The sequence below is a fragment of the Apus apus genome, chromosome 6, assembly GCF_020740795.1.
Source record: "Apus apus isolate bApuApu2 chromosome 6, bApuApu2.pri.cur, whole genome shotgun sequence".
Lineage (NCBI taxonomy): Eukaryota > Metazoa > Chordata > Aves > Apodiformes > Apodidae > Apus > Apus apus.
Genome location: NC_067287.1, coordinates 39,490,255 through 39,518,222, shown reverse-complemented (window position 1 = coordinate 39,518,222; position 27,968 = coordinate 39,490,255). Strand labels below are relative to the sequence as shown.

Here is a 27,968-nt window from a genome sequence, read left to right as displayed (position 1 = left end):
GAAGCCCCAGGAAACCAAAGGTCTGGTTTGGAAGACTTTGAAAAGTTCTCCAGAGCCACACAAAGTATTAATTTAATGTGAAAAAAAGGTGCAGAGAAAAATTGAATCCCAATATGTTATTTTGTCTACAATAAAACCATGTGACAATAAGCAGGCATATTCTCCAGTACACTGGCATTTGAATTCCAAAAGATGCTTAGCTTCTCACCATACCTGCTGCTTTCACAGTATTATCTTTTTATGACTAAAATTCAAAAATCTTTTAATGGAGGAAAAAAAAACCCTGAAATTAAAAAGGTTTTTTCATGCGTCAACTTGCCAGCATAAAGGACACATCCATGAGCTTGCTGAAAGATGATACACTGACAGCAATGAATTATTCTTGAGGTTTTGTAGCAGTTTTATGGCCATACATCTGCTTCTGCTGACCCTTGGTTGCCTCAAGCTCACTGTTAGTCTCATTTTAGTAAAAAACCCCACAACTTTCATTGTTTTTTGGTGGTTGGGTTTTTTTTCTTAATTAGAACCCCTGCAAGAAAGGATTCGAGTCAGGCTTATTCAGAAATATCCACCAGTCATCTGCATGTTTTGAGTAACTATTTCTCAGCTAATTCTAGCTGTCGTCTCTTCTGATCCAGAAGTAATCTCATATGAACACCAAGTCAGACGAAGGTGCTACACATATTGGAGAGCAGAGCTCATATGGGAGCAAAAGTTCCCTTCCCCAGGAATGGAAAATGCTGATTTTCCTCAGCTCCTCACAACAACCCTGCTTTTCCTAGCTAAGGAAATTTGCAGGAGAAAAACAATGTATAGAGGAGGAACCATGTGGATGCACATTCTTGAACCAAACAAACACCTGAACAGGCTACAAAAGGCTCCCCTTGGACCAGGCAACCCTCTTACTGCCCACCCATGAGCAACTATGGATAATCCCAGGTGAAAAAAATGTAGCTGAAGTCCAGCAATATCTCCAAAGTTGAAACAGCACTGGGAAGCCAAGGGGAAGGGAAGAGGCAGGAGTTCAGGTTATATTTTTATTTTTCTACATATTTTGGAGATTTTCCTCTACTGCAGCCTCAGTTGTCACACCTGGGGCTAAGGAGCAAGGGGATGGTATCTGCTGCCCTGTCTCTAGGTATGTCAAGGACCAGAGACTGCATCTTGGTTTTCACTCGCCTTCCTTCCAAGCACAAACACACAATGTTCTCCAACTTTTCTTTGAAGAGCTGCAGCATAAAAGCAGGGCACAAAAAGTCTAAGCATTGGTATAACCTTTTAAAAGGGAAATTAGTACTGGGGTGGATTAAAATGGTGAAGGAACTGGGGAAAAGGAAAAGGAATTTCTGGCCTTCAACTGTGAAACCAGTTCATTGGAAAGGTAGATTGCCCAGAAAGACTAAGCCGTCCCCACAGGAGAGGGGAGCTTGGTGGACACAGAAGGGAACAGCATTTAATCCTGCTGCTGTGCAGGATCTCTGCCTGTCACCAAGGCTGAAACACCAGGTGCTTCCTGTACCATTTTGCTGTGAATACTGAAGATGTTGCCCAACACTTTAGAGCTCCAGACACAAACGTGCTTCAGCAGCTATGAACCTGAGAGTTAACCCCACTCAGAGCTAACGTGGCACTGAAAAGCTGCCCACAGCTGCTTAAAAACCCTAAGACAGTATCAGGGCTATGCTCAGATTCAAACCTTAAGGATACGTACACATACAGAGAGATATCGAACATATGAAATACTTTATTTATACTCATGTAATTATCTCTATTTTAGGGGCAGCCATCAGAAACAGCTTTCCTTCCCCCTTTTCCTATCCTGTGCATGTTTCTCCTTGTTATCCATACTCCCAATTTCTTCTCAGTTCACTCTTCTCCTTCACGTGCTCATCTCTACTTCCCCTCTCTTCCATGAACCCTCCATGGTTTCTCCCACTGCCTATCACATGTCCTGCTCCTGGACACATGTGCTTCTCCAGTATGACTCACCTCTACAGCAACCCACAACAGAAGCACCCCAGACTCAGCCCACCCACCATGGCTGCCCCAAGGATGCTCTCCTTTGCAGGTCAGCTAGAGGTGGACACCATCAGATCTCCGTCCCTCCCAGGCACTACATCCAGGCCAGATTAACCATTTCATTATCAAATACCAGGCATACCCTTTAAAAACAACCCCTGTCTCACTTTTACAATCTAAAACCTTGCAAAGCACCACCTGGAATAGTGTTTGCTGCTTTGAATGCTGCTGAAGGCTCCACAGAGAGCACATGAGGACTGTGCCAGGAGTGTGCATATGTTAAAGGAAGAACAGAGCTGAGAAGGGACTGCTGATGACAAGAGCTGCAGGATCATTTACTGCTAATACCCACCACACGGAGCGAGGAAACAAGAATATCAAGTGAACAACCTACGTTATGTACCTGAAATTAAAATTAAGCAGCATTGTAATTACATTAGCTCTTCCTGCTGGAGAAGTATTGTATTGATCTGTTCCCTGTTCTCCTTTTTTCTCAGCTGCTAGAAGTCTGGCTTCCAACAGAGCCCCTGGGTAAAGATCAGGTTGTATATTTTTCCTTTCCCTCTTTTTAACCAAGCAAAGCACGGAATCGCCCCTTCACCCCAAAGCAGGTAACCCCCCCAGCTCCAGGTTTCTTACCACTGCTAATGCCAGAGTTGGCAATGACTGTGGCCTCACTCCACTGATCTGCACTGGAGACCGAGTAAGAGCGCTGATGCAAACCATCCGGGCGGCTGTTGAAGGAGACTAGACTGATCCCACTGGCCATCTGAGACACAGATGTGCTAGTAGTCACGTTCCCTAGGCATAAACGGAAAACAAATTGTGTCAATAGAGAAGACAGAATGGATTTGCATGAAGATGGAGGGGTGCAACTTCACAGAGGAGAAAAAGAGATTACTTAACCAACACAAAAACCAGCTCAGAAGACAAGGGGCCTGTGACCAGCTTTAGGCATGGCAGATTTCAGCAGCCCATGCAGATCTGGCTAGGAACTTCTGACAAAAGAGCCTACATCTTCTAAGATGTCAGCTCCCTCTGCTCATCATCTAGGAAACACAATCTTCCACAAACCAGTCCCTGTTCAGTTGAGGTTCTCCACAGATGGAGCACGAAGGACAGACTGAGCACAGAGAATAAACATATTCCTGAAAACCACTCTTTATGCAAGCAACCAAGATGAGACACAACTGAGCCAACTCAACATGCTTAAAAACATTACCTCCAAATAAAATGTCAAAACAAGTATGTCCCCCAAATGCAGCCAAGAACACAGTGATGGGGAGCAGCTACTCACTAGTGTTGCAAGACCAAACTCAGATTTTTAACCTTAAAGCAATATCGTGACACAAAGTCCATGCTAGAGGCTTGTCCAGTGACTGCAAGTGTCCTTCTGGTGTCTCATCCTGCAGCAACACACCCAAGACAACCCTAACTGAAGGCTACAACACAAAAGGTAAGATCCAAAGACCGGCCTTACCCAATAAACACTACCAGTATTTTCACTACCACTATTCCAGTATTTTCATCCACTGGGAGGGCCAAGGCAAAAAAAGGCTGGACGGTGTGTGCCAGGGGGTGCAACAGGGACAGGTTGCTCACAATAAACTGGGTGAAGCATGATCTGGCTGAGCCAATTTCAGAGGCAAAACAGTTCAAATCTTTTTAAAAGATCAGATTCCTGATGGTCTTACTCACAACTTGATACGGGCCAAAGGCTGCTCTGCAGTTGTGGCTTCTAAGGACATTTTACGCCATTTCCAGCATATCATAAAGACACAAAGAGCTCACAATACTCATTTCACTCCTCGTGGCAGGCTCTCAAAAGGTACCACACAGATCTTCTATGGATTTAAGGACACTCTTTAAAACACACGTAAAGGGAAAGAAACAGACACAATTTCATAAAATAACCTAACACTTTGCATTTCTATTGCACCTTATACTGATGAGTTCAGAAAAATTAATGAATTAATTTTCAATGCTCCTGTGAGGTTGTTAATTATCTGCTATCATTTCCCCCATTTTTCAGAGGTTAAATGACCCAGGGCCACAAAGGAAGATTGTGGCAGACTTGAAAATAAAACCCAGATCTCCTGACTCCCAGTTCTATCATTATGTCTTTTCCCAGAGCAGCCTTTGGGAAGACAGCAGAGCTTAGTGAACTACTTTGTGTTTATTGGAGTTGGCATAATTGTTCCTTTCTCTCCTTTCCTTTCCCAAGACTAAATCTCATCTTCAGTCCTTAACACAGATCCACCACCGTCCACCTGAGTCTTGGATGCACTTGCTCAGTCTCAGGAACCTCTGTTTGGCAATCTCTGCTTTGTAGACATGAGATACATACACAAAAACTGATTTGCTCAATTATGCAAAGTCTAGGTTTGCTTTTGGAACCATGTAGGGACCTCCCAAGGCAGCGTTTTAGCTACTGGTGCACAATTCCTCTCTGGTCACCATCTCTGGGCCACCCATTAGTCCAAAAGAATTTCATAATCAGAGCATCATCTGCCCAACTGCTGAAAAAAATTCATGCCTCTAACAACTGGTCCTCTTCAAGACACGGTGTGCTTGACCTCATCAACTGAGAGTAATTTGCTAATGCTGGTGTTTTATCACCTTCTAAAAACATCTTCCAAGGAAATGTTCAGCTGAGAAATCAGGCCTAGGGAAACGAAAGTACAAAGCAGAGGATCAAATTATAGCTCAGTCCCTTGAAGTCCCAACAGAAAATGGAAATATTCGCTGACGGTACAAATTTTCAGGTCTCTTATAGGAAATATTTCCTTCCAAATGAACTTCTGTGAGGCCTCTGATCCTCAGTTTGAAATAACCAGCAGGGTTTTCCTCTGGTTCTCACAACACAGAAAAGCTATGGACATTAATAAGTTATTCTGATGAGACAACAAATTAAAGGGAGTGCCTGAAATGAATGACAGAGCTTAAGACCAAATGGATTCTAGAAAACTGAAATTTAGGCCAACAAGGAGAAGTCCTACCCTCTGCTCCTGAGGCAGAAGAGCCTGGTGTAGCAGCAGAGGCTGTGAACCATTTGGTTGAGTAGCAGCATTGTTGTGAAGAACTCAAGTCAACAATGGACACCAGGATGTGCATTAACACTGCCCTTAACACAAACCGCAAGCTGGGCACACCAGGATGGGCACCTGAGACACTGTACTCAGTTCTGGGTCCCCTGCTTAAAGAGGACAGTTGGGAAATAGGAGAAGAGCCAACAAAGAACTGCCAAGACAGTCAAAGGTCTAACACACGAGGCCCATGAGCGCTGAGGGAGCTGGGCTGATTTAGTCTCGTGAACAGGGGGGTAATGGCTGACCGGACAGATGCCTACAGCTACCAGGAGGACACTTACAAAGATGAGGGGGGCAAAAGCTTTTGAGCTGTGGATGATACAAAACAGCAGCAATGCTACAGCTTGGAAAGTTCAGGTGCAACACCGGAACAGGCTACCAAAAGAAGCTGAGGGATCTCCATCCTTTTAAGTTTCCGACACTGGTGACATCCCTGCTTCTCAAGCAGAAGGATGGAGGAGATGATCTCCAGAGGTTCAGTTGAACCTACATTATCAGGGCCCACTGAATGACTACATGGTTTTTTCCTTTCTTCTTCCATCCCAAAGCAAAACAAGATCACCTTCCTGAGCTCAGAAGCTGCTCTGTATTCCCTTTGTATTCTTTGACACATAGCAGCAAAACAGCTGCAGCTCCTTTGACTGCAATTGGAATAGGAGCCATAGGGTAAGAGATACCTACAGGTCCTTCACATCTGTATTGTTTCTAAGTTAACTTACAGAAAAGTTACCAACTTTTTTCTGGTTTTGTTTCTGACTTTGTTTATAAGCTTTTAACTCTGCAAAGGAGTTTACCAAATCCAACGTACAGGTGACTATCATACAGCAGGCTAATCCAAACTCTTTGTTTTTGCTGTAGCACCTTTTGGGGCATCTGTGGATCATTACTGGTAAATGGCTTTGGACACAACTTATATCCATGGGTAGATCTCAGAAGGGCTGGTTTACAGAAAATAGAGCTGGCCCTTTCCTCTCCTCCCTCCCCCCTAAAATGTGTTCAGCTGAAGCACAAACTTATTACCCACAACCTTATTTAAAACCCATTATTTCCCAGCCCAGTGCTAACTTTCCCACTTCTCAGCCCAGTCACAGCATGCCCAGGACACGTATCCCACCAGCCCAGCAGGCACTAATGCCCTCACACCACAAGGACTACTGGAAGTCAACTGCTGCTCTTGCCCACTTCCTGTGCTGCACAAAGCTTCGACAAAACACTCCTTGGGCTTTTTTTTTTCCCCTTCTATAACAGGCAAATCCCAATCCAGACCTCCACAAAGCAATTGCCCTTTATTTTTGCTCAAGGATAAAAGCCTCAACAGCTGAAATCACCTCAGTGTTTTAGCAGACAAGCCAGAGATGGATCAAAAGAGGAGGCCAGCAACACTCCTTGCGAAGTGCACCCCTTGTTTTGGGTTTAGGCACACAAAGGTTTACACCAAGCTCTCACAAGCAAGGCCTTGATGCATCCTGCACTGCTGCCTACACATGTACACACATATTTGTGCAACCACCTACTTATAGACAGACAAATATTCTCAACATGAGCACGAAATCCATGGTCAGCTACCTGGCCCAGTCTGGAGTTGTGAAAGAGGGTCTCTTCAAACACATCAGATATGCATCAGCTGGTTGCTTAAGTTGATTAGCAGGGGGCAGTTAAATTACTATGCTAATCCATGTATTCTCAGCACTGTTTCCTTGATATGGATATGTGTATATGCTTACTGGGAAGCCTTGATTAGTTCAAGCTTCAATGTGTCAAAGGCTCCAGATTCCTTCCAAAGAATAATTTTAGCTGTACTCACATCGCTAAAGTGTGGGAGCTGATTTGAAAAGGTACTTACCTCTACCATATGCTATTTTTCTTTAAATAATTTGCATTTCAAAGTCAATATGGCATTTATATTTGAATGAATATCAGTATGTTGCCAGAACTGGTCTCAAATGAGCAAAAAAAGATGCTGGTCTCCTATTGAACAAAAATGTTTTCATCTACCAAAGGAGCATCAAAGGAAGAGTTCCTCTTTCTAGCTCTAGACACCTTTATTAAAACTATCTTTTCTGATATTATAAAATACCCCGTTCTGATCGCACTCACAAAACGTTCAAACAATTAAGCTCCACAAAACCCATCCAAATGAAGATTCAAGGTAATTTCCAGGTTTGGCCAATGCTCAGCAGAAGAAGCCTCTAAGAAAAGTGAGCGTGCTCACCCAGAATCCAATTTCTAGATCCTTCCAGTCAGTGTAAACAGCCACAAACAGCAGAGAGAAAGTAAAGACAAGAGCTTTGGCAGAAGAGGAGTGAGCAGAGGAGTGCACGCCTGTGTGTAGGCATTAAAATATGCTTTAAGAGGCTGACAGAAACACACACACTGGGGGCAGGATGGGTTTTCATCTCTAAGCACAGAGGCTCGCTTTGGCTCTCCACAAACAGTTGTTGCAGATTTCCAAACTAACAGACCATAAATGCCATGTCAGATTGCCATACTTAGAAATATGAGGAAAATAACAAGGATTTCTACAAGCATAGGACCCCAGAAGGTGCTAAGTGCACATCTAGGCAGTAAAAAACAAAAGATAAAGACTCTCTGAAATACAAACATGTTAATAAAAAGGCAGCCACTTGGGGTTTTTGTCACGTTGCTCTTGGCACTGAACAGTAGGGTGGATAGCATCTCAGCAATTCCTCTTCTGCTGCCTTCCAACTTAAAAAAATACCAGAGTGACTCCTCACTGGGAAGCACAGGCTATTTTATCAAACACACCATTTGAAAGTAAGCCTTCACCGACTATGCCAATTACAAATGCAGAATGAATCTAATTCCCAGCTACAACCTCAAAAGCAAGATACTGGAAGAGATGGAGGTGGTCTCCATTCCTGCTGCAGACACACTTGTGGGTTCTCCCAAACAAATCACTTGGTTACGAGACGTTCTGTGCAGGAGTGCAACGAATACACTCCAGAATTTATGAGACAAGCAGACACTGCACGAGTCATGGAGCAGAACTGTATTTTTTCAGGAGGCAGCAGCACATGAGACCTGCAGAGAAAGGCTGAATGAGATGAACTCCAGCCTGCTGCTGGGCTTTCACCACAGCCCTGCTTTATTTGTGTTACGCTCTTCATGTTCACGATGAGTTTCTCTTCCAAAAAAAGAAATAAACCTCTTAAGGCCAGAGGGCTGTGCTCACCAGCTGTTAGAACTAATGAAAAAGACATTAGAGCTGTAGGTCAGGAAATCCTGACTCTTGATATCAGAGGGTTAATTGTTTCAAATCATGTTGGGTCAATTTCTGTTGTAGGAACAGTGCCTATTCTTGAGATGCCCTCTAATTCAGCAAAAGGCACTGCCAGGCAGATGAGACTGGCTGTTTGCTGGTTGCCCGTTCAAAACCCACACTCAACACAGCTCCCTTAAGTTTCTTCCTTGCCCGTCCCTTCCAGAATTTCACCCTGCAAATTAGTTGCAATGAAGGATTCTATAAATCCCTGGCTAGTTAAAAAACAAGCACCATTGTCAGCAATGCATCTTATGTATCTGGCAAGAATAAAGGTGGTGAGTAAGGACAAATGTATTGAATAAACAATAGTTCAGTCAGTAAGTGCTTGGTTTTAAGCTGCAGGTATGGTGTGTGGAAGCAGAATTTGGTAAAGCCAGTAACGAAATTACCACCCAGTACTTCCAGGTTTTGTTGCTGACTCTGACCTTGGATCTAGACTGACAGGACCAGTGCCACAGAGTCACTCAGACCCTCATCCCATTCCCAAACGAGGGAGGTTTTTTTCCTGTGCTTTGGAGCACAGCAGGCGGGTGGCACAGACAGGACACACAGGTGTCACAGAGCTGGCTGTAGGGTTCCAACCATGAGAAGCTGCCAGCTGCCCCAAGGCCAGTTCAGCTGTCTGGGGAAGACACCTGGGCATCGTCCTTCCACTTGAGGTGTTTTCCAGGCTCCTCCTGAAACACCCTTTGCACCTTGCACACACAGGAAAGACACAAGTTGTGCAAGAGTTGTGATGTTAATCAACTGGACAACTGGAGAGGGAAAAACAAAGCCCAGCCTAAAATGGTAGGTGGTACCTGGAGAGGAAGGAATGATGCTAGCAAGCAGAGGTGATGAAATCCCTGACCCTGGGGGACAGCAGGAGACACAGACAGCTCCCAGCCCCAGAGCACTAACCACGCAGTCACAACACAATTCCTTCTGCTCCTGCATTGTGTCCCCATCCATCCTCAGCCACATCAGCACTGAGGCTCTGCAGAGCCCCTCTCTGACCCAGACCCCTGGGCTGCAGCTTTACAGGGTGGGGCACATTGCAGGTGCTTGGGCTGAGATATCCAGCCAGGGATTTAAACACAGAATAAGGCCCCAATTCCCTTAAAACCCCTCCCCAGCCAGCAGAGACCGACAGGCATCCCTAGGAGCTGCTGGAGACATCATTCCTTGCTGCTCTTTTCTATTCCATGCCTTCCTCTCCCCTCATTGACTTTCCTTGACCTTCCTAGTGACCTTTAAGGTTCCTTCCAACCCAAACTATGATCATATGTTTAGAGTGCAAAAGGAAAGTGAAAGAGGCCAGAAAAGATGAAAAGCATTCCTTTCCCAGTTCTTCAGTTCTCCATTATGTTAATTCATGAATTCAGAGAATGGTTTGGGTGGGAAGGGACCTTCAAGACCACCTAGTTCCAACCCCCTGACATGGGCAGGGACACCTACCCAATAGACCCAAGTTCCTCCAAGCCCCATCCAACCTGGCCTTCAACACTTCCAGGGATGGGGCAGCCACAGCTTCTCCGGGAAATTCCTAGAGATGTGCATAAATATTTCTAGTGGACAAATCTTTCCCTAAGTGTCACTTTCTGCCTTCTGCTTCCCCCAGAAGTATGAATGCTGGGACAACCTATCTGAGGAAAGTCTGAGACGGCTCTTCTGGATTCCATCACTTTGCTGCCTCCCATCCCAGCACCCATCTTTTTCAGATGAATGCTCTTTCTTTGCTAACTCCAGAGACAGCTCATGCCCAGCACTGGAATCCAGGTAAACTGCTATGTACTATCCTAACAGCACCATGACTCTCTCTTTGAGTAATATCTGCATGGGCAAGGAAGGAATGGTCCAGGTGTCACAGCACTGTCTGCCAATGCTCTCAGGAAGCTCCACTGTGGAACCAGGGCTGGAGAGCTTCAACCTCCATAACCATGTCTTTGAGTGGGGTTATTACAATAGAGGGAAATCTAGTGAAGTAGCTGTGGATTGTGTTTCGGTGTGACAAGAGTGTGCCAACAGCACATCAGGATCTACAGTAACTTGAGGCTACTCACACATGGAAAGAGAAAGTGAGATTACAATATCTTCCCCAAACAGACTGGTTCCAGTACTGAAACTCTCCCTCAATACACTGACAATCATTTCTGATACTGTAGCAGATGACTTGCTTGCACATTTAACTTATTTGTATGATTTATTTTTTTTTCAGCAACACTTTTTATCTGGACAAGTTTCCTGAAGACAAGCAGCTCTTACCAGAGGAAGACCTTCCATCCCACAGCCTCTGCGAACCGGGCGTGATTAGTAGTGTACAAACTGAGAAGGGTCAGTACTAATGAACAAACAAGGCAGTGCCAAGAAATATCCTGGCAGGGCAGGACATGGTGCTGGGAGTGTAACGAGAAAAGCTATTATTCTCAGAGCATGCCAAACCAACACAGCAAGGGTGCAGGAAAATTAAGTCATCAGAGGAGACATCTCTTCTAAAAGAAAGTTAAAGCCAGGATCTCCACCAAGGGCTTCTTGAGATACCAACTATTTATTCTGCTGGGATCAAAGTCTGCTTTCCTTTCCCAGTAGGGATATTATAATTTTTCATCAGTTTTATTAAATAACAGTAATAAATGAGATATGCTCTGCTTTCTGGGCAGGTCCTGACTGAGGTTACCTGCTTGGTAAAGACTGCATCTTTAAGACCCAGAGGTGACCATTTTACACCAGCAAATGCTCTACTTTGTATAGCTTTTTATTTGGTTGCAAATCCTGTTCAGAATTGTGAATTGAACTTTGCAAAACATAACAGCACAAAATCAAATCATTCCGAGGCACTACGCTGCTCGCATGTAAAGTGAAGTGTGTGTAGGGGCCTGAGGCAAAAGATGTAAAATGCTTCCTAATCCCTCTGACTGTCTGAGGAAGTTATTAATAATGAGGCTGGAGAGGGGGTGGGAGGGGGAGGTCTTACCTGGGCACTGGATCTTACATCGGAAGCTGCTAAGATTAACCCAAGTAACTTTGGGAGCTTTCCCTGAGCCTACAAACCTCCCCAACCCCTGCGAGCTGCACCCAGAGCCCCTCTGGCATTCAAATATCCTCCAGGCTCTTCAGAAAACGGAACAAAGAAACTTTATTTTTGAAAAAGAGACAATAGATACCAATGCGAGATGACTTTTTTTTTTTTTTTTATAGCTATTGCCACTGTAACAGCAGCTAAGTGAATGCATGTCTGCAGTGTGAGCAGTTTTGATAAACAGCCTCTGCGGGCCACACAACGGGGATAATGTATCCTTAAGTACTGCCAATGAGCTGCCATTCTGCACAGCCAATTACTTCTGTGCGTCTGTCACTCAAAGGAAAAATGACTGAGCCCATTAGATCAAACCTTTGTCACTGTTCCTAATGCACTCTTAGGCCTCATTAATCTGAGGGAGCAGCAACACAGCCGCCGGTGCCTCATTGCCTCCCCCACAACAGGCCCACGTGAATCTTCTCATCTCTCCCCCAAGTGCACCACGTTAATCAAGCTCTCCTTATTACCCCGGTCCCTGTCACGGCGGAGAGCGCTCTCTCTCTTAAATGCTCTCATTATGGTCCATCTTTAGAGCCGGCTGAGTGGAAAAAAAAAGAGCCAGAGAGAAAGAGAAGAGGAAAAAGCAAGTCCGATCACATTAATATTCATGACAATAATTAGTATTCTAGGTCACTGAATATTCATGCTATTAGTTTGGTTTTTTATGGGTTTGCTGGATGTCCTGATTGCTGGAGTGTGGAGGAAAACAGCATGGTTGGGACTTTAGATGTCAACGGCAGTTCAATACTCAAAACACATTTGTGAATTTTTTTTCCCTTTTGGTAAATCAGCTTCCACCCTCCTGATGGCTTTAATATTTTAAAATCACTGGGGGAAAAAGAATGAGCAGTTCTGCAAAGGTCTTAACAACCAACCGGTTAGTATTACAATGTGTAACCGTCAAAACTTGGCGAGACTGCGTCGGGTGGACAAGACAGATCTGTGATTTTATTCAGGATACAGCACAGTGGAGGCATGAAAATCAACCAGAGGGAGAGAGGCACAGGCCGAGCAGCAATGACTGTGTCTTGTCTGGCATCTTCAGACTTCTGCCTGCAGCTTTGTGACAGGATTGCACTGTTTAGCTACCTAATCCTCAGCAGGGACGGGCACCATTTGCCCTCTGTAAGAAAGGATCATCCTTCTCTCCCTAAAGAGAAAATCTAAGCAAACTCACTGCTGTTCAATACTCAACAAATGCAGTGGTTTTATCAAATATTTATTTCGTTAACACCAGTAGCTGTCCTGCATTCCTCCCAACATAAGGAATATAAGGCAGTAAGACTCAAAGTTTGTTTCTCTCTAGTTTTGGGAAGGGCACCTCCTAGTGCAAGGGGTCTGTAGAAGATGACCTTGAGGGATCCCCCTCTAGTGGGATGAAAGGGAAATCTCCAATCCAATTACAATTTCGTTCCTTTGAAACAACCAAACTGACAACTTCTCCTTTCCTTCACTACAACTGCATATCGTAGAACTAACAGCAAACCCAACCAAATGGAAAACTGGCTCGAGTGATTCATGACTAACATAAGTCACAAACTTGCAGCTGTGATCTGGGGCAAAACCATCAAACTTGTGCTCAAGTCGAAAGGTAGAAAACTTTTTGTGTGAAGGCATCTCACATGCCACACCAGACCACAAAGTTAGCAGCAAATAACTACCAACCTCTGGCCTCTTGGGTACTCCACCAGGTAACATCTGGCACTGTCAGGACAGACACTGCTCCAGTATGCAAGCTCAGTCACCTACGAGTGAGGACTTCAGAGCAGAATCCAGAACAGAGTTCTGCATATATTGCAAAGGCACCCAAGATCCATGGGCTTTGGAGCAACTGCCTACACCAGCAAGCTCCTGGCTAGACCCATGACTTTGCACGGTGCTTCCCCTCCTCATATGGCACAGCACACCGCAGAGGGTTTGGCTCTCTCCAGACTGAGCAGCTGTTGGTTCAGGTATTTTGGAAAATGGCTACCCAATGGGACAGGCAGGGCTGGAGATGTAAGTCAGGCTTAAAAGGTAAAAGAATGCAGTGTTTAAAGAGCAGAATTACTAGACAGGAATTAGAATCTCCAGACACAGTGTCAGAAACCTGACTTTGAAGGTATACTGGCCTAACTGAAACACCAATTTACCTTCTCAAAAAAAAAATATCTGGAAGCCAGTCCCTGCAACTCAGCCTGATTCCAAGCACTTTGGTGCAAAATACGATAACTTAACGACCACTGCATTAATTTGATAGATGATCACAACTGATAACAGATAGAAAACTCCCATGTATAACTATGTGAAGATGCTGTTCCTGTGACATGTCTGAAATGTCACATACAGTTAGCAGATAACAACCTTTAGCACAGTTAACGATGGCTACGGACCTAACACATTTTAGGATACTTCACACACTGTACAGTCACTATTGTAAGTAAATGTAATAGCACCAAATGAAGTGTTAATCAGGAAACAATTTATCTGCACACCATAAGCTATTTTTAGACATGAACTTTCTACATCAGTGGCTCTTGCTGCAACTCAGGCTTTGGGTTGTTTGTAGAGGAGAAGAAAGAAATGACTCCTGGGAGAGAATTGTGGACTAAGCTCACCTTCAGGTCACCAGCTCAGCTCCAACCCAACTCAAGAGTAACAGAGCCCTGGACTCACACTTGCTCCAAAGTCAGCAAGGACTTAGCTTCCGAAAGGCAGAGAGACTTGGCCAATGGCTGATGTAGCAGGGCCCTCAGGACATTGCTGCAACATTCACCTCCTGCTTCTTAGATAAAGTTGGAACTGAGCAAGGCCATAAGCTCCTCTGTTCTGAAGTACTTCCCACTGAGGAGCATCAACAGACTCATGTTCACTACCACGAGAATTCAATTTAAGCTACTTAAGCATCATTTAGCAACTTTAAGATACCATAAAAGTAACTCCAGATTGAAGAGACTTCCATTTCCCCAACTCCAAGATTGCTACCAAGTTAGCATACAAGTACAAGCCCCCTTCATAAAGCCACCATTAAAAATCCGTTATTCAAGCCTTCAGATAACAAAACCAAAACAACCGACTACACCTTTGCATTGCCCAGGAGAAGCAGCCACACAGAATCTCAGTCCAGACTGCACCTCCAAGAACCCAAGAAATCCCAGGGACCAGCTTTCACCTTTGAAGTGTTATGGTAACACTTTCAGAAAGAGAAATTTCAACCCTTTCCCAGGCAAGGTGTCTAGACTTAAAAGAGCAGAAGCAGCTTTACCTTCTCCTTATTTGTCAGAAAACACTGCTTTTTCCCACTGTTCTTTTCACTCCTAATTTGGTTCCTGTTCTACTGTGACTCCCCATGTCAAAGAAAAAGCTTTTCTCCCAGCTCTTGTGCATGTTTGGAAACCTAGCAGGAAAGAGTCATGTTGGCTTTTTTTTCTCGTATTTCCCAGAGGTTTCTGCTTCCAGATGTTTGGGATATAAACACTCACAGATCAGGATAGCTGTCATGAAGATGGTTATTATATAGCTGTATATCAAGCAGTCTTTTAAACCAGAAAAACAATCTTGTTCAGACAAGGGAGTGCCACAAAAGCACAACTAAACACAACATGCTGAGAATGATGTATTTTTAAACTTTAGTTTCTGCACGTGATGTCTCCATCAATTAGATCTATTGGATAAAACTTTCTCTTACTGTGTGGCTGTTATAAATCATATCAACAAATAACTGAGTATACTCTGTTTGAATTCAGGATGTCATCTTTCTCACTAGCCTAACTCCTTCTAGTCTTCTCACAGGGAACCACCTTGGGGAAGATCTTCACTGGGCTTAAACATGTGGGAGAAAGAGACTGAACACATTTGATGCAGGTGATCACTTAGGTCCAGGTGATGAGAAGGAAAAGCTCATGGTGCCCTATTTTCTCACGGACTGTGGTTGGGATTAGAAGTTGAGCCAACTTTTGATGTTTGAATGGAAGTCAGTTCAGCCATTTCTAGGAACCCAAGTTACAGGAAAGAGGTACGCTCAGCTAAGAGAAGTTTTTAGTGGGCCTGTGCTTTCTCCATGTATAAGCAAAGATGATGAATTCTGTTCCCAGAGGAAATCTGAAATGCAACATTTTAATTGAGCAGTGGTTTTCTTTTCATATCTTAGCCTTTCCACTAAGCTGTACACAATTAAATAACAGCAGAAGAAAAATTAGTCCGTTCCTGACCAAATCCAACAATGAAAAAATACTGTCCTGATATCCAAGCACAGAATATCCAGGCACCAAGTCTGCACTGGCAAAAAGCAGAACCTTGCTGTTTTGGGGCAGAGGTAACACACCAAGCAGCAAGAATGCAGTGTAATTGCATACCTAAAAATTAAAAAATAGCAAGTGCTGATTCTTTCTGTGCTTGGTCCAAACCTCCTCTGTGAGGAGGAAAAACAACCTAACAAGAAACAATGAGAAAACCCTAACAGACAATTCAGCCCTGTGATCGATTTTAAAGCATCACTCAAGCAGACAACATTTTGCCAGCACTAACAATTGAGAAAAAGCTCAGAGACAGCACCACAGCCTCAAAGGGATAATTTGCAAATGCGTGCAGTCGCATGGCAGGCAGCTGCAGGGGTAGCAGAAGTTCTCCCTGTGCTCCAGAAGCCGCGTGCCGAGCACCCATGGGTCTCCCACCCAACAGCAGCTGTGACCCTCTGCACAGCCAGCACTGTCAACATACCTGAGCACAGGAAAGTTCAGACTAACAAGCCAGGAACATCTTGTGACAGGGTTTTTTTTACAAAACTAATAATACCCTAATATTTTAAAATCACTCTCTGCAGCTCCTCACTCTTACCTGCACATTAGAGTATGGAGGGTGACATACAGACTGACACACAGCCGAGCTGCTGACAGTTATTTTCCAGATCTGGCCTTGTTTTTAATTGAGTTAACTGCTGTTTCGATCACTCAGCTTCCTAAAGCAGCTTCTCTGTCCCACTGCTGGCTGTTCTGTCCAGTAATGCAATAACCAGACAGACCTCAAACATAGCCTTTAAGTAAGAAAGATTCAAAGAAGGCAGCTTCTTCAGAAGAAAGAAAAGCTGAGAAAAAAACCCTAAAGAAGGGGTGTGATGACTGATAATGCACTGAATGTACCAAGTTACATTTCAGAAGCAATAGCTGTGAGGGACAATACTGCAGCAGGTCTGAAACTGCTGTGTATGCAGCTGAACTAATGAAATACAACCTCACAGAGCTGTTTGCATCTTCACTGACACTCCTCTCCCCCAGAATCCTGAACATCCACCTTCCATACCCCCTGACACCCCAAGTGGGCAGGAGACAGCAGGTAGTTAGGTAGGAACAGGCTGGCCAGCTGCCATGTAGGGAATAAAGCTATTCAGTCCAGTCTGTCTTCACCTGCTCCCACCAGCAAGTTACAAAGATGCTTTCAAACTGTTATGCTTCCAGCCAGCTGCAGGGATAATACAATTAAGACAATTAAGACATCAATCCTTGTGTTATCTATGGGAAAAGCATCACACAAAGATAAGCAGGTCAAGAACTTGCTTAAAATTACAGTAGGATTGGCGTAGTGTCCCAGCTGCGTGAGGGGGGAAATTAAGGTATTCAGGTGGGGGATGACAGAGGAACCAGGCTCCACCTCCCTTGGATACAACTCCTTTTTTCATTAGGAGGACATTAATTATTTTAAGACTTAACCACAGTAGATCTCTTGAACTGCTATAACCAGAAATCAACAACAGAAAAGTCTTCTGGTATTTCTAAGCAACATGATGAAGACGTCAAGAGAGGACAGAAGCTCCAACTGTTCCCACCACATTACTCAAAAAACACCATCTAAAGGCAGAGCTTTTTCCCAGCATTTGCACTTTCTATCATAATTAACTTGTCTCTTTTAAACCAACTGCTGTGTGATAAAACTTCTGCCTAGCCAGGATACCTTCTCCATGGCTTCCATCCCTGCCAGAGCAAGCTGGCTAGTGCACAGTTTCATGTAAAGAAAGCATCACAAGTGCAGAGAGTTCTGTAACAAAATTAACTGTGCAATATTAACTTAAGTCACGTACAAGCTGTTTTCCTCTGACCTAAGTATATGCCAAAACATCTAAATTCCATGTTATAATCTTCCTATTAGTATTATCCCTGATTACGTTTCCAGAAATTTACTTTTCTGGAGTTACGAAGTAATTTTTGCCTGTGTTCAGACATCTTACTGCTGGTTTAGTGACTCACTCCAGTGCTTTTCTTCCCTACATTATGGAGTACGTTGAAAAACAAAACCACTCCCTGCACCCAGTCCTCTAAATTCAACAGCAAAATGGGAAGAATAAACCAACCACAAATAATTTTCTCCTGTGAACTTTCCCAGTGGCAGTGCCAGCTCTGAGCCTCTTGAGGGGTAGGTTACAACTTGACAAAGTCTGCTGTAATTGTGGCTTCAGAAATTTCATGTCCCAGGCTGAACTAATACAACATTCCACGCAAGACCTTCAGGGATGTCTGCTCAGTAAAACCAAGTTGTTTTTTTTACCCCTTTTTTAAACACTCATCTCAACAAGCAGCATCTGCAGATGGAAAGAAAATCCCTCTCCCTCTTCCCCTAATATAAGGGAATCACATCTTGACTTGAGGCATATAATAGCCATGACTACCCAAGAGAAGGCTTGACCAGCAGGGTGACCAAGCTCCCTCCTGCTGCTGCTCATCCTACGTGTCTAGTGTGTATTGACAGGAAAAGAACAGGTTGGGGTATTTTCTTGACACGGATGCTGGAGGTGTCCATATTCATCATAAATGCAAAAGGCGCTTGGCACTTTATGGACCTCATCCCAAACATGCTGACAGAACTTCCACACCACCACTTCACCATTATGAGCTCTGTATGTGTTTTACAAGTTGTTTTAAATGTCTTTCCTTAATGCAATTTTTAAAATCCACTTAGCTGCATAGAAAAGTACTTCAGCAAACAATAAACTCCTTTGTTTAGAGCTCACAAGAAGCTATAAACTGCTTCCATAAATGAACTAAAATAGCTTTCTACAGAAGAATCTTGCTGTTGGAAAGTCCAAATTTACACATCCTTCTAAAGGTGGAAAGAAGTGCTTTGAGTCCCATCAGGAAGGCACAAAAAGCCTCAAATGATATAGCTCCTGTTTTTCCCAAGTTCTAGCCCTAACAGATCAGGCATAAGGCAGTATCAATCCTTCACATGTTAATTTTGGTGAGTTTAGGTAGGGTTTTGGCAAGTACAAGGTAACAAATAGAAAAAGATGGATATGGAACGTTACTCAGAATCTCTTGTGGAGGAGACCAGCAGTCAGGGCTTAAACAGTCACACATCAGGGGTTATTTGGATTTGTAAATTATTAACAGACACCATCCCAGGAGTAAATGACAGCTGCCTACAGAGACTGGAGTGCAGCCTTTCCCTTTTGTCCTCAACATGGCATTCTTACCTGAATTGGGCGAGATGTGTAAACTGCTCATGTCCTTGGAGAGGCCGTTGGTTTTGGGGCTGGAGATGGGTGCACAAGCTGATGTTGCTCGGGGTGGCCTCTTCCCAGGGACTTTCACAGTGGTTCTCAGCAAGTCAATTTCTTTCCCGTGGACATTCTGCATATAGTCCTGGTAAGAGGAAAGAAAAAAACCCAATCCCAATATCAAACAGGTGGCTCTGTAAGCAATAAAAGTAACGAAACCTGGTTTCCTAAGACTTTTACCCTACATCATCCACCTGTACTCACCATGTTTTTCCCCTTCCATTTTCTTGATAATCCCTTCCACACTTTTGACTACAAATAGCCCTGGTAGTGTGGAGCTTTCCAGTAAGTGATGAGGGCAAGATTTATCCAGATTACAAGGTGAAGATTACCAATATTGACCTAGGTCAGTTCCAGACCTGCAGCACACAGGCCTGTACACCACCAGAACGTCACTTTTACCCAAATGGACTAAAGGCATCCCAAGGTCTACACCTCTGCTACCACAACATGGGAAGCAACCAGCTCTCCCACAAACATTCTCCCACCTTTGGCAGTTTTTACAATACACATTATATGTTATGCTCAAAACACATAAAAATATTCTGCTAGACCAGCATTTGTTTCTTCACAGCTAACATTAATCTGTGATAAAACCCCCAAACGAAGCCATCACACCATCTTCCCCCCCAGCTGTTTGAGAATGATTAACAGTAACAAGGGGGGGCCCTGAACAACTCAAGGGGTAAGGACACAGAACTGTGCTGCCAAAAGAAACAAAGGCAATCTGGGAATAAATTTCAGGCACTAGATGTTAGAAATGAACAAAACAGTTTCATTCATAAATTACCAAGTTGGCATAAACTTTCTTGTTCAGTGTCAATACTTCACAAATTAAAATACAATAAGCAGAGCATAATTGAGCATGTATTGCTTATGGGCTCCAAAATGAGGCTTAATCAGATGGTGACTAAACCTCAGCATGTCCTCTTTGTAACAGACACGTTTTATTTAACATACAATAACCAGTGTACTCCCTTTACATTGAAGACAGAAGTGTTTATTCCAAATTCTTTGGATAAATAGCACGTACCCCTTCCCTGCTACCCTGTCAACTTGTCACAAGTCATGGGGCATGATGGAAACCCTTTGAATTGAGAGTAAACCAGGCTTAGGTGAGATAGAAATCGTGTGAGAGAGCAAGTGGATGTTGGCAAACAGGAAATAAATGCACTGTAGCCGGGCTGCTGTTACACGGAAGTGCCTAAACGTGACAGATGCCACGTAGGTATTAATGTCAGCTTAAATATTTATAGGGATATATCAAATGTAAATAATAAAGCCTCCTTCATTGTGTGCGAGATGCACAGTGATAATCTCCGTGTCTCCCTGAGGAGGAGAGGCAAGCACCAAGTTTGCAGTCTCTGGAGCACCCGCCCCCACACTCCTTCAGATCCGCACTCGGAGAATAAAAGTGAAGGCGACAAAATAACGTCGCGGCTTCAGAAGCGCAATGGAGGGTTTGATCAGATTAGAACAGATGAGGGTCTTGCTGTCATCTGGAATATGCTGTGTTAAAGAGAAGACAGCAAGCCTGATTTTGATATGCAAATGCTACAGATATAACTCCCCTAGATGTTAGTTGTGGAAAATGCTGATCCGAGAAAAAAGGGGAAAAAACCCTTTAACAAGGCATGAGGGTAATTCAAAGCCAAGTACTTTTAAACAGCACTTAACAAGTCCCTAGAGCCCACTCAACAGCGGGCCACCCCAGAAGTGCCATCTTCTGCCCCTCAACAGCTTGAAAAAGTAGTAATTGCAAGCCCATTTGCATTTTTCTTCTCAACTTGTCCACGTTCATCATTCAGGAACGCAGGGGGGAAAAAGAAAGACAAGGAAAGCAAGGGGCATAGGAAAGGGAACTCTCCCCAGACGTGTGGATCACGGGAGAAGCAAGGCCCAGCCCCCACACCCCTGCGCTTGCACCTTCGCCACTGCTTGTTTTTTACATTTCGCTCCTAATTATATTGCATCTATTGCCATACACTTAATTAGCTGCATTAATGTGATTTCTTTTCACATAGTCAAGCAATTAAGAGCTATGATTGAGTTTCATTCAATTAGCCTCAACAAACATGCTAATTGATGTCCCAGATGCAAATGAGGTGCAATGAGAGAAACCTGCTAGCAATTGAGAGTTGTGGCAGGGAGACCCACAGCGCTCAGCTTGCTGACAGCAGCACAGCTTAACATGGCTCCCACCTTCTGAGGCTGGAGGGGGAGGACAAGCCATTAGTGCCTCCATTGTCCCAAATGGATCCCTACAGGAATTACACTGAATCAAATCAACAGCATCTCCAATTCTCACGGTGGGTTGGGGGCGAGGCAGGTAAGAGCAGAGCGGGCACCACAGACCCTGCCAACACCCTGGCTTCCTCAGCTGAGGACTCCAAAAGATCTCCATCTAACCTCCCAGCCTGGGAAACACTAGGCAGGTGATGGCCTGCAGTTCTCAGTAACTGACAGCTTCATCTTAGTCAGCTGAGGGGCAAGGCTGCCTCTTCAAGCTAAGGCCAGAATGCATCAATCCATCAAGAATCCCTAAAACCGCGCTCACTGTATTGATTCTCCTGGCTTTTCATCCCCGGGTTACCGTTAGCACTCTGCTCAGATCTAGTGCTGCCGAGGTGTTAATTTGACTACTCAAGGCCATTGACCATTATCTAGAGGACTAAACAAACTGTTAAAATATCAGCAAAAATTGTAAAAGCTACACTGACTGAAGATGACACAAAACATTATTTGACAACCCCACAAAATTGAATTGCCGTGAGTGAGAAAGAAACGATGTGCCGTGACATGGGATAATGTAAAGTAAAATCACTTAAGGTCTGTTCTTAATACAGCCCTCCCTTTACAACAGCAGAAATTAATTTAACCAATTAACTGAAGCCTTTCAGACATGCAAATTGAGCAAACAGGTATGATGTTGTTTATTTAAATAGACCTACCAAAAAGAAACACTGCAATTTGGGGTGTGGAGGGGCTTTTGTTTACAATGGCAGCGGTTGGTAGGCTTGCTGCCCCACATAGCAATGGCTTCTGGCTTCAAAGCCAGAGAGGACACACCACTGAGGGCCAGAAGCTGAGCCCACACTTATGTGATGCTTCCAGCTAGCTGGTTGCTTTCTCCCAACTGAGAAGACTGACAACAGGCAAACATCTCTTCTTCCACAGCCCCACTTAATGCTGTTGCTGCCTGCCTTGCCCCTTTTTCAGGGGAGGAAGGATGTGAGGGTCAGATTGAAGGAAAGGCAGAAGACAGTGCTGGAGGCTGTATCCATGAACCTGGGACTCAAACTCATAGCATCCAAGTCTACTACAGGTATCTCAAATACTTCACTAAAGGAGTAAGCACATGGCAGCATGGTTCCACGCATAACAAGCCTTAAATAAGTGGCTCATGGATATCAAAAACATTATGGAGTTCAAGGATTTTCAAATGTCTCCAATGCAAGAAGAGATGGCCATCCTTGTCCCACAGGCAAGGCCTTTCTGGTACCAAGGTAGCATTTTGAAACCATGGTATTTCATTTTCAGTGTAATAAGCAAGAAAATGTGTATGAATGCTAAGTTGGTGACTATACTATTTATCAGTTAGTACCCTGAGAGCTAAATCCCCCTGCTTTTCTGCAGAGCTGCCTCCAAATTGTTTGGAGGTGGTGTTGGTGGATATGTAGAGTAGGGATGGTGGTTGGACTCAGTGATCCCAAGGGGCTTTTCCAACCTGAATGGTTCTATGATTCAGAGTGGGAGTAAAAATCCCCCTGTCCTTAAGGCAGGTGTTTTCCTTTCAATCTGCACAACTGCAAAGTCTTTCCCAAGGTAAGAGAAAACAAGCCCATGAAGGATGAGAGCAGAACCACTTCAGTGAGCCAGGTTTGGGCAGCAGTGAGTAGGCAGGCTCTGGCAGCCTGCCCACGCAGGCAGGGGTGGTTCTGCTCTGGCAGCAGCCGAGGATGGAGCCCAACTCTGATTGAACTGCTTTGGATGGTGCTTCTACCCTGGGATTGCAGTGAACCTGGGCTTCCTGGCCAAGAAAGCTCACCAAGAAGACAGAAGGATTCAGCTGTAGAAGAGATCAGCAGAGCTGGACTGTGGATAGAGAGAAAACCCTTCGCTCATGTTATACTATTTTTACCTCATGGCACTGGATGAATGAATCTCACACCAAAACCACTCACCTCGGGATTGCCATGTGTCATAACATCAACATTGTAAAAAGTATTTGCTCCCTCCTAGGGAGCTTCCCCGTGCATTTTTCCCACCATCTTACCTGTCCCACTGTCTCCCTCTTCCAACACACAACCTACCAAACAAGAGGGCTCTTAGCGTGCAAGTGCCTTTCCACATCCATAACAGTAGTACACACAAGCAAGAACATCCTACTTCTTTTCATTCTGAGCTAATAAAATCCCTCAGAAGCCTTTTTTTCCAAACCTTGGAACTAGGCCCAGGCTCCTTCCCAGATCTGGCCCTGGTTTACACTGAGCTTCTGTTGAAAAACACCTTCATTTTATGCTAGTTTTTCCCCACTGTTCAACTGGACAAAGCACTCCTAAGGCTCAGTTTACTAAGGCTGTGATAGTATTTCCCGATTGGAGGCAAAATAAAAATGATTATGGAAAAGAAAGTTTACGGTTGCACCTTGGATGACAATTTAAAGACTGCAGGTGGCATGTTTTTAGAAACGAAATCCTGCATGCTGAACTGTCGGACCCACAAAACCCATTGTTCACCATCAACAACAACTGCTTCCGAAAAACAAAACCCAATCCCCTTCCCTCCCCCCCCCCCCAGACCAAAACCCCCAAGCCCCTAGCAGCCTGGTAGATGGATGGAGCCTTGACTTTTGTGCCTCTCTGTGGCAGTCAGACATTTTTATTGCAAAATGCCGTCTGGAAAAGATGCAAAACAAAATTGCTAAACTGCAAAAAGAAGAAAAGGGGAAAGGGGGGGGGGGGGGTGTGAAGAAAAAAAAAACAAAAGACCCCCTTCCCTTTGCTTATTGAGTTCAAAGGCATAACATGCAGCACCCTGCAGCAAATGGGAAGCTACACTAATTTTAAAACCATAAAACGCTCTCGAGTGCCCCGCGGGGCAGGACTACACTGGAGCTAGTTGCACCTAAATAAGCCACGGTTCATTTCCTTCGCAGCTTAGCCTAATGTAATCATCAGCGCGTTTCTAGCCTAGAGTTGGAACAGGCAAATAGCCCCTACTGCCGCGGCGACACTCCCAGCCATTGAGGGGCCCCAGCTAGATTGCTGTTGATTAGAAAATTTTTCAGTTTTGACAAGCACTTAATGAACATAAATCGCCCCTTGATTGGTTTCCATTTGGGGCCACAGGCACACCTAAGAAGAAACAAAAGTCTGCAAGTCTTCTCCCCCCTCCTCTTCCCAGGAAGGACCTCAACAACAAACCTACCATGAGGTTATGAGCCACAGTGGAATATATTCATCAAATGTTCCTGTTAAATTAGCCATCCTCCCCTCTCGCATATAAATACAGGCATAGTATCATTCGGCTTCATAATACATAGTTAATCTTAAGAAAAGCAATGAAATGTTCTTTCTGAGGAGGACACAGGAATGAAAAAGCATCCTGGAAAACACTGATCACCCTAAAAGCACTCTGTCCTGACAAAAGGAAGGTCATCTGGAATCTCTTTTATTCACATTGGGAATCAAGAACATTAAATTTCAGTAATAAAAAGCACTGACTGTATCTAGACTGTGGTGTTGAACAGTTCTATCAGTGTTGCAGGGGCAGGGGAGGAAGTTAGGGCAACACTTTCCATACGAAAGCAGTTTCACAAAATGTGGGGCTTTTTAAGTGGATTACTCCTTTTCCTAACATTTTCAGAAAACTCTCTGTCTGCACTTCACTCCTCATTCAGGCTTTGCAACCAGAACTGCTGGAAAAGACAAATCAGAGTTTTACTGCTCTGAGTAATTTATGAAGCATTTATATCCCCAGCAGTTAGCTCTGCTGGACAGGAAGTCCAGATTTTACAAAACCTCGTGATTAATTAATACTTTGGCTTTCGTCATTTAAATTGCAACTCATTCTGACACCAGCGGTTTTCCCTGTCTCTTTGAAGAGGGATCACCAGGCCACTGAAACGTATGTTTGCTGCTCCTTACTCCATGCTGCAGGTTTGCACAGCTCCCAGGAGCAGTATTGTGTTTGCTACAATGTCCTGCGCTAACGACGTGATAAATCTTGTCCTGCCCTCCAAAATGAATGGGCTTGGAACTAAAAATGCTTCGCTGTCGCCTTGTTTGTGCATTTGGTGACCTGTGAGTATCTGTAACACGTCATGGGAGTGATTGTAAGAAGTTACTGTGAATAATCAGTCTTTCTCTCCTTCTCCATTGACTGGGGTTAGGGAGCTGAGGAGTATTTCACAGGGCAGCTTGCTGCCCGTCAGGAACAACCATCGGATTTCTCACTGAGCAGAGCAGGTGCAGCGGCACTGCCAGGCAAGAGTACTTCTGGTTTGAAAGGCCACAAAGCCACGGGGGTGCAAAACAGTTTGCCTTGACAGCTATCCCAAATGGTAGGTCTCACTTACGGACTGCCAACACATTTTAGCTTCTCTTTTTCCCCATCCATTTTTAAGTTTTTCTCCCAAACTGATCTTCAGTCCTTTACACCTTTAAGCTTTCCAGGAAGCTAAGAAGTGAACAAGTGATCTCTACAGCTATACCACTTCATAAAAGCTTCGTTTGCTTTTAAAACATTCCAGGTTGTAGGTTTTATGGTTGGCATCTTTACCAAAGAAGGTTACAGCAGCACAATTAACACTTTTTTTTTTTTTTTTTTTTTTCCATAAAAGTCAGTTATCCTCTAGCTATGCCTAGAAGCCATGTAAATTCCCAGTGAAACATGGTAGAATTAAGAAAGGAAAGCTCCGGGAAATTCAAGGCAAGCAATTCTGAAAGCAGAATGCTGCTCTGAACGTGCCTTTGATGAAAAGGCTCCCAGGCCAGTTGTGGTGAGTGGGAAAAATATGGCATCAACTCATCAGCTGTCACAAGCAATTACTATACACATACTTCGTGACTGTTCCTATCATTCCTTTTTTCTATCCTAGCTAATGTTTTAGGCACATTAATGATTTATCTTCATCACCACTCAAACTATATCCTCATTTTTGCTCTGCAGGATTTGCCTAGGATCAGTACTCTTTCAGGAGGCAGGGCTACACCTCATGTGAAAAGCAACAGATGCTGATCCTTTTGTCAGTTCCAGTATTTACCAAAGCCCAGTTTGAGGATTAGGAAAGGATTGTTCTTAGGAAAGGCCAGCTAGAAGGGCCTGCAGAGCCAGCCAATATCCAGCTTTATATTCCTTTAAAGCAAAAACAAAGGGGGGGGGGGAAAAAAAGGGCACACAAAATGGCATTTTAAAAATATCTAAGAGCATGAATATGTGTATTAAAGCAACACAAACAATGCACTTTGGAGCATTAAACAGCCTGAGGTAAGGCAACCCTGGAAACAAGGCTGAACCAAAGCCATGTCCCTGGGTGGTTATTCCCAATGAGGAAGGCAAGCACAGCTCCCCTGGAGCAGCCCCCAGGCAGCACCCAGGTCTCTTAAAAATGAGGAGAGATGGAATACTTCCATCTGCAAGCACAATTCCTGTTTCCAAATTATTCAAGAGCATCCTAGGAACTGAGAATGGTAAGATATTTCAACTGCAGCTCTAGGAAAAATGATGCATATTGTGGGATTTGAGAAAAATGTATGGATTTGCAATGCTTCCAGACTCCCAAGGAAGTGGGAATGTCCAACAGCCTCCCACTTCCCACCAAGTCTGCTTTTCCTGGAGGAAAGAGTAAAGCAAAGAAAGCTCAACCAAAGGCCCAGTTCCCTGCCCCAGGTCTCGAAGAATGTTTAAAGCCCACGAATTGGGTCAGTTTTGTTCATGTGTCCACATAACTCTCTGTTGAAGCTCTTGTGCAAAGCCTAGCCAAGTGTTGGATACAACTCCTTATCAGGCTGGAATTTTGCTTTTTAAAGAAATCATACATTCACTTTGAGAATAGAACAACATGGCTAATGCTGTCCTTGAGCTAGCTCATGTAGGCTGCTCACCTGCTCAGCTCTGTTTCTAAGGAAGAGTTTTGAAACTGTGGAGAATGTCGGATGAATTGAGCAGACCAGGTGAATCCACACACTTGTCCAGGAGATAAAGGGCAGGTTTCTGCCCCCCTCAATCATTGCTGCAATCCCACACACCCCAGCACAGATTATCAAACCACATCAGCAAGGCTAAAGGGTGGCATTATCGCACTGCAGACCTCAGCTAGAAAAATCAACCTTGCTGGGCAGGTACATGGGATTTACACACCGTGCGTGTTCTAGATGGGCAGCAACCTGCTTTCTCGTGTATCTAAGTAGCAGCTCTTCCCCCTTAAGGTGCCACAGCACTGTGCTTTGATTTGAAAGCAGATCTAGAACAGATTAAATGCAAAAGAGGGAAAAAAAGCACCCTTCTCTGAAAAAGGTGTTTTCTTTTTTTCTTTTCATAAATGAGGGGGAGCGATGATGATGGGGATAAAAGCAGAAAATGGTCATCCACAACTAAAGCTTTGTCATCTACTGACCTGTGGCCCAATAGCAACCGTTAGACAGAGGAGAAACATCATCAGCCATTCATTGGGACATGGCTGAGATAAAGCAGCAGCATGTAAGGCTGCCCAGCAGGTATCCTGGTGAATACATTTTTGGAGCCCTTGCACATGGCATTCTACCATTAAAAGCCAAGAGATGCTCGGACTGATTCCCCTGGGGCCCCTTTGGGGAGGCTGACACTGAATTTGTCAGCCAGAATTTTAGTCAGTCCCTCAACACTACCCTCCAGAAGCATAAGATGAATAGGTAGCTGTGGTGAACTTCGAAGCCTGCAGGTCAAAGTTCTCTCTCATTATTCCCACCATCTTCTATTGGCACAGCTCCTCAGCATCCCAAGGGACAGGAA

General features: G+C 44.2%; 1 protein-coding gene across 9 annotated transcripts in view; it reads right to left on the bottom strand.

The window, feature by feature from the left end:
- The window catches only part of AGAP1 (ArfGAP with GTPase domain, ankyrin repeat and PH domain 1), a 337,725-nt gene that overhangs the window by 96,044 nt on the left and 213,713 nt on the right, over positions 1 to 27,968 (bottom strand). For 7 of the 9 annotated variants that reach the window (XM_051623022.1, XM_051623024.1, XM_051623026.1 and 4 more), the window contains 2 exons: positions 18,891 to 19,059; positions 2,659 to 2,820 (listed from right to left, as the gene is read on the bottom strand). In XM_051623022.1, coding sequence (XP_051478982.1) covers positions 2,659 to 2,820; positions 18,891 to 19,059 — 331 coding nt within the window. The remainder of the gene's footprint in view (positions 1 to 2,658; positions 2,821 to 18,890; positions 19,060 to 27,968) is intronic. The other 2 variants (XM_051623027.1, XM_051623028.1) reach the window with 1 other exon arrangement.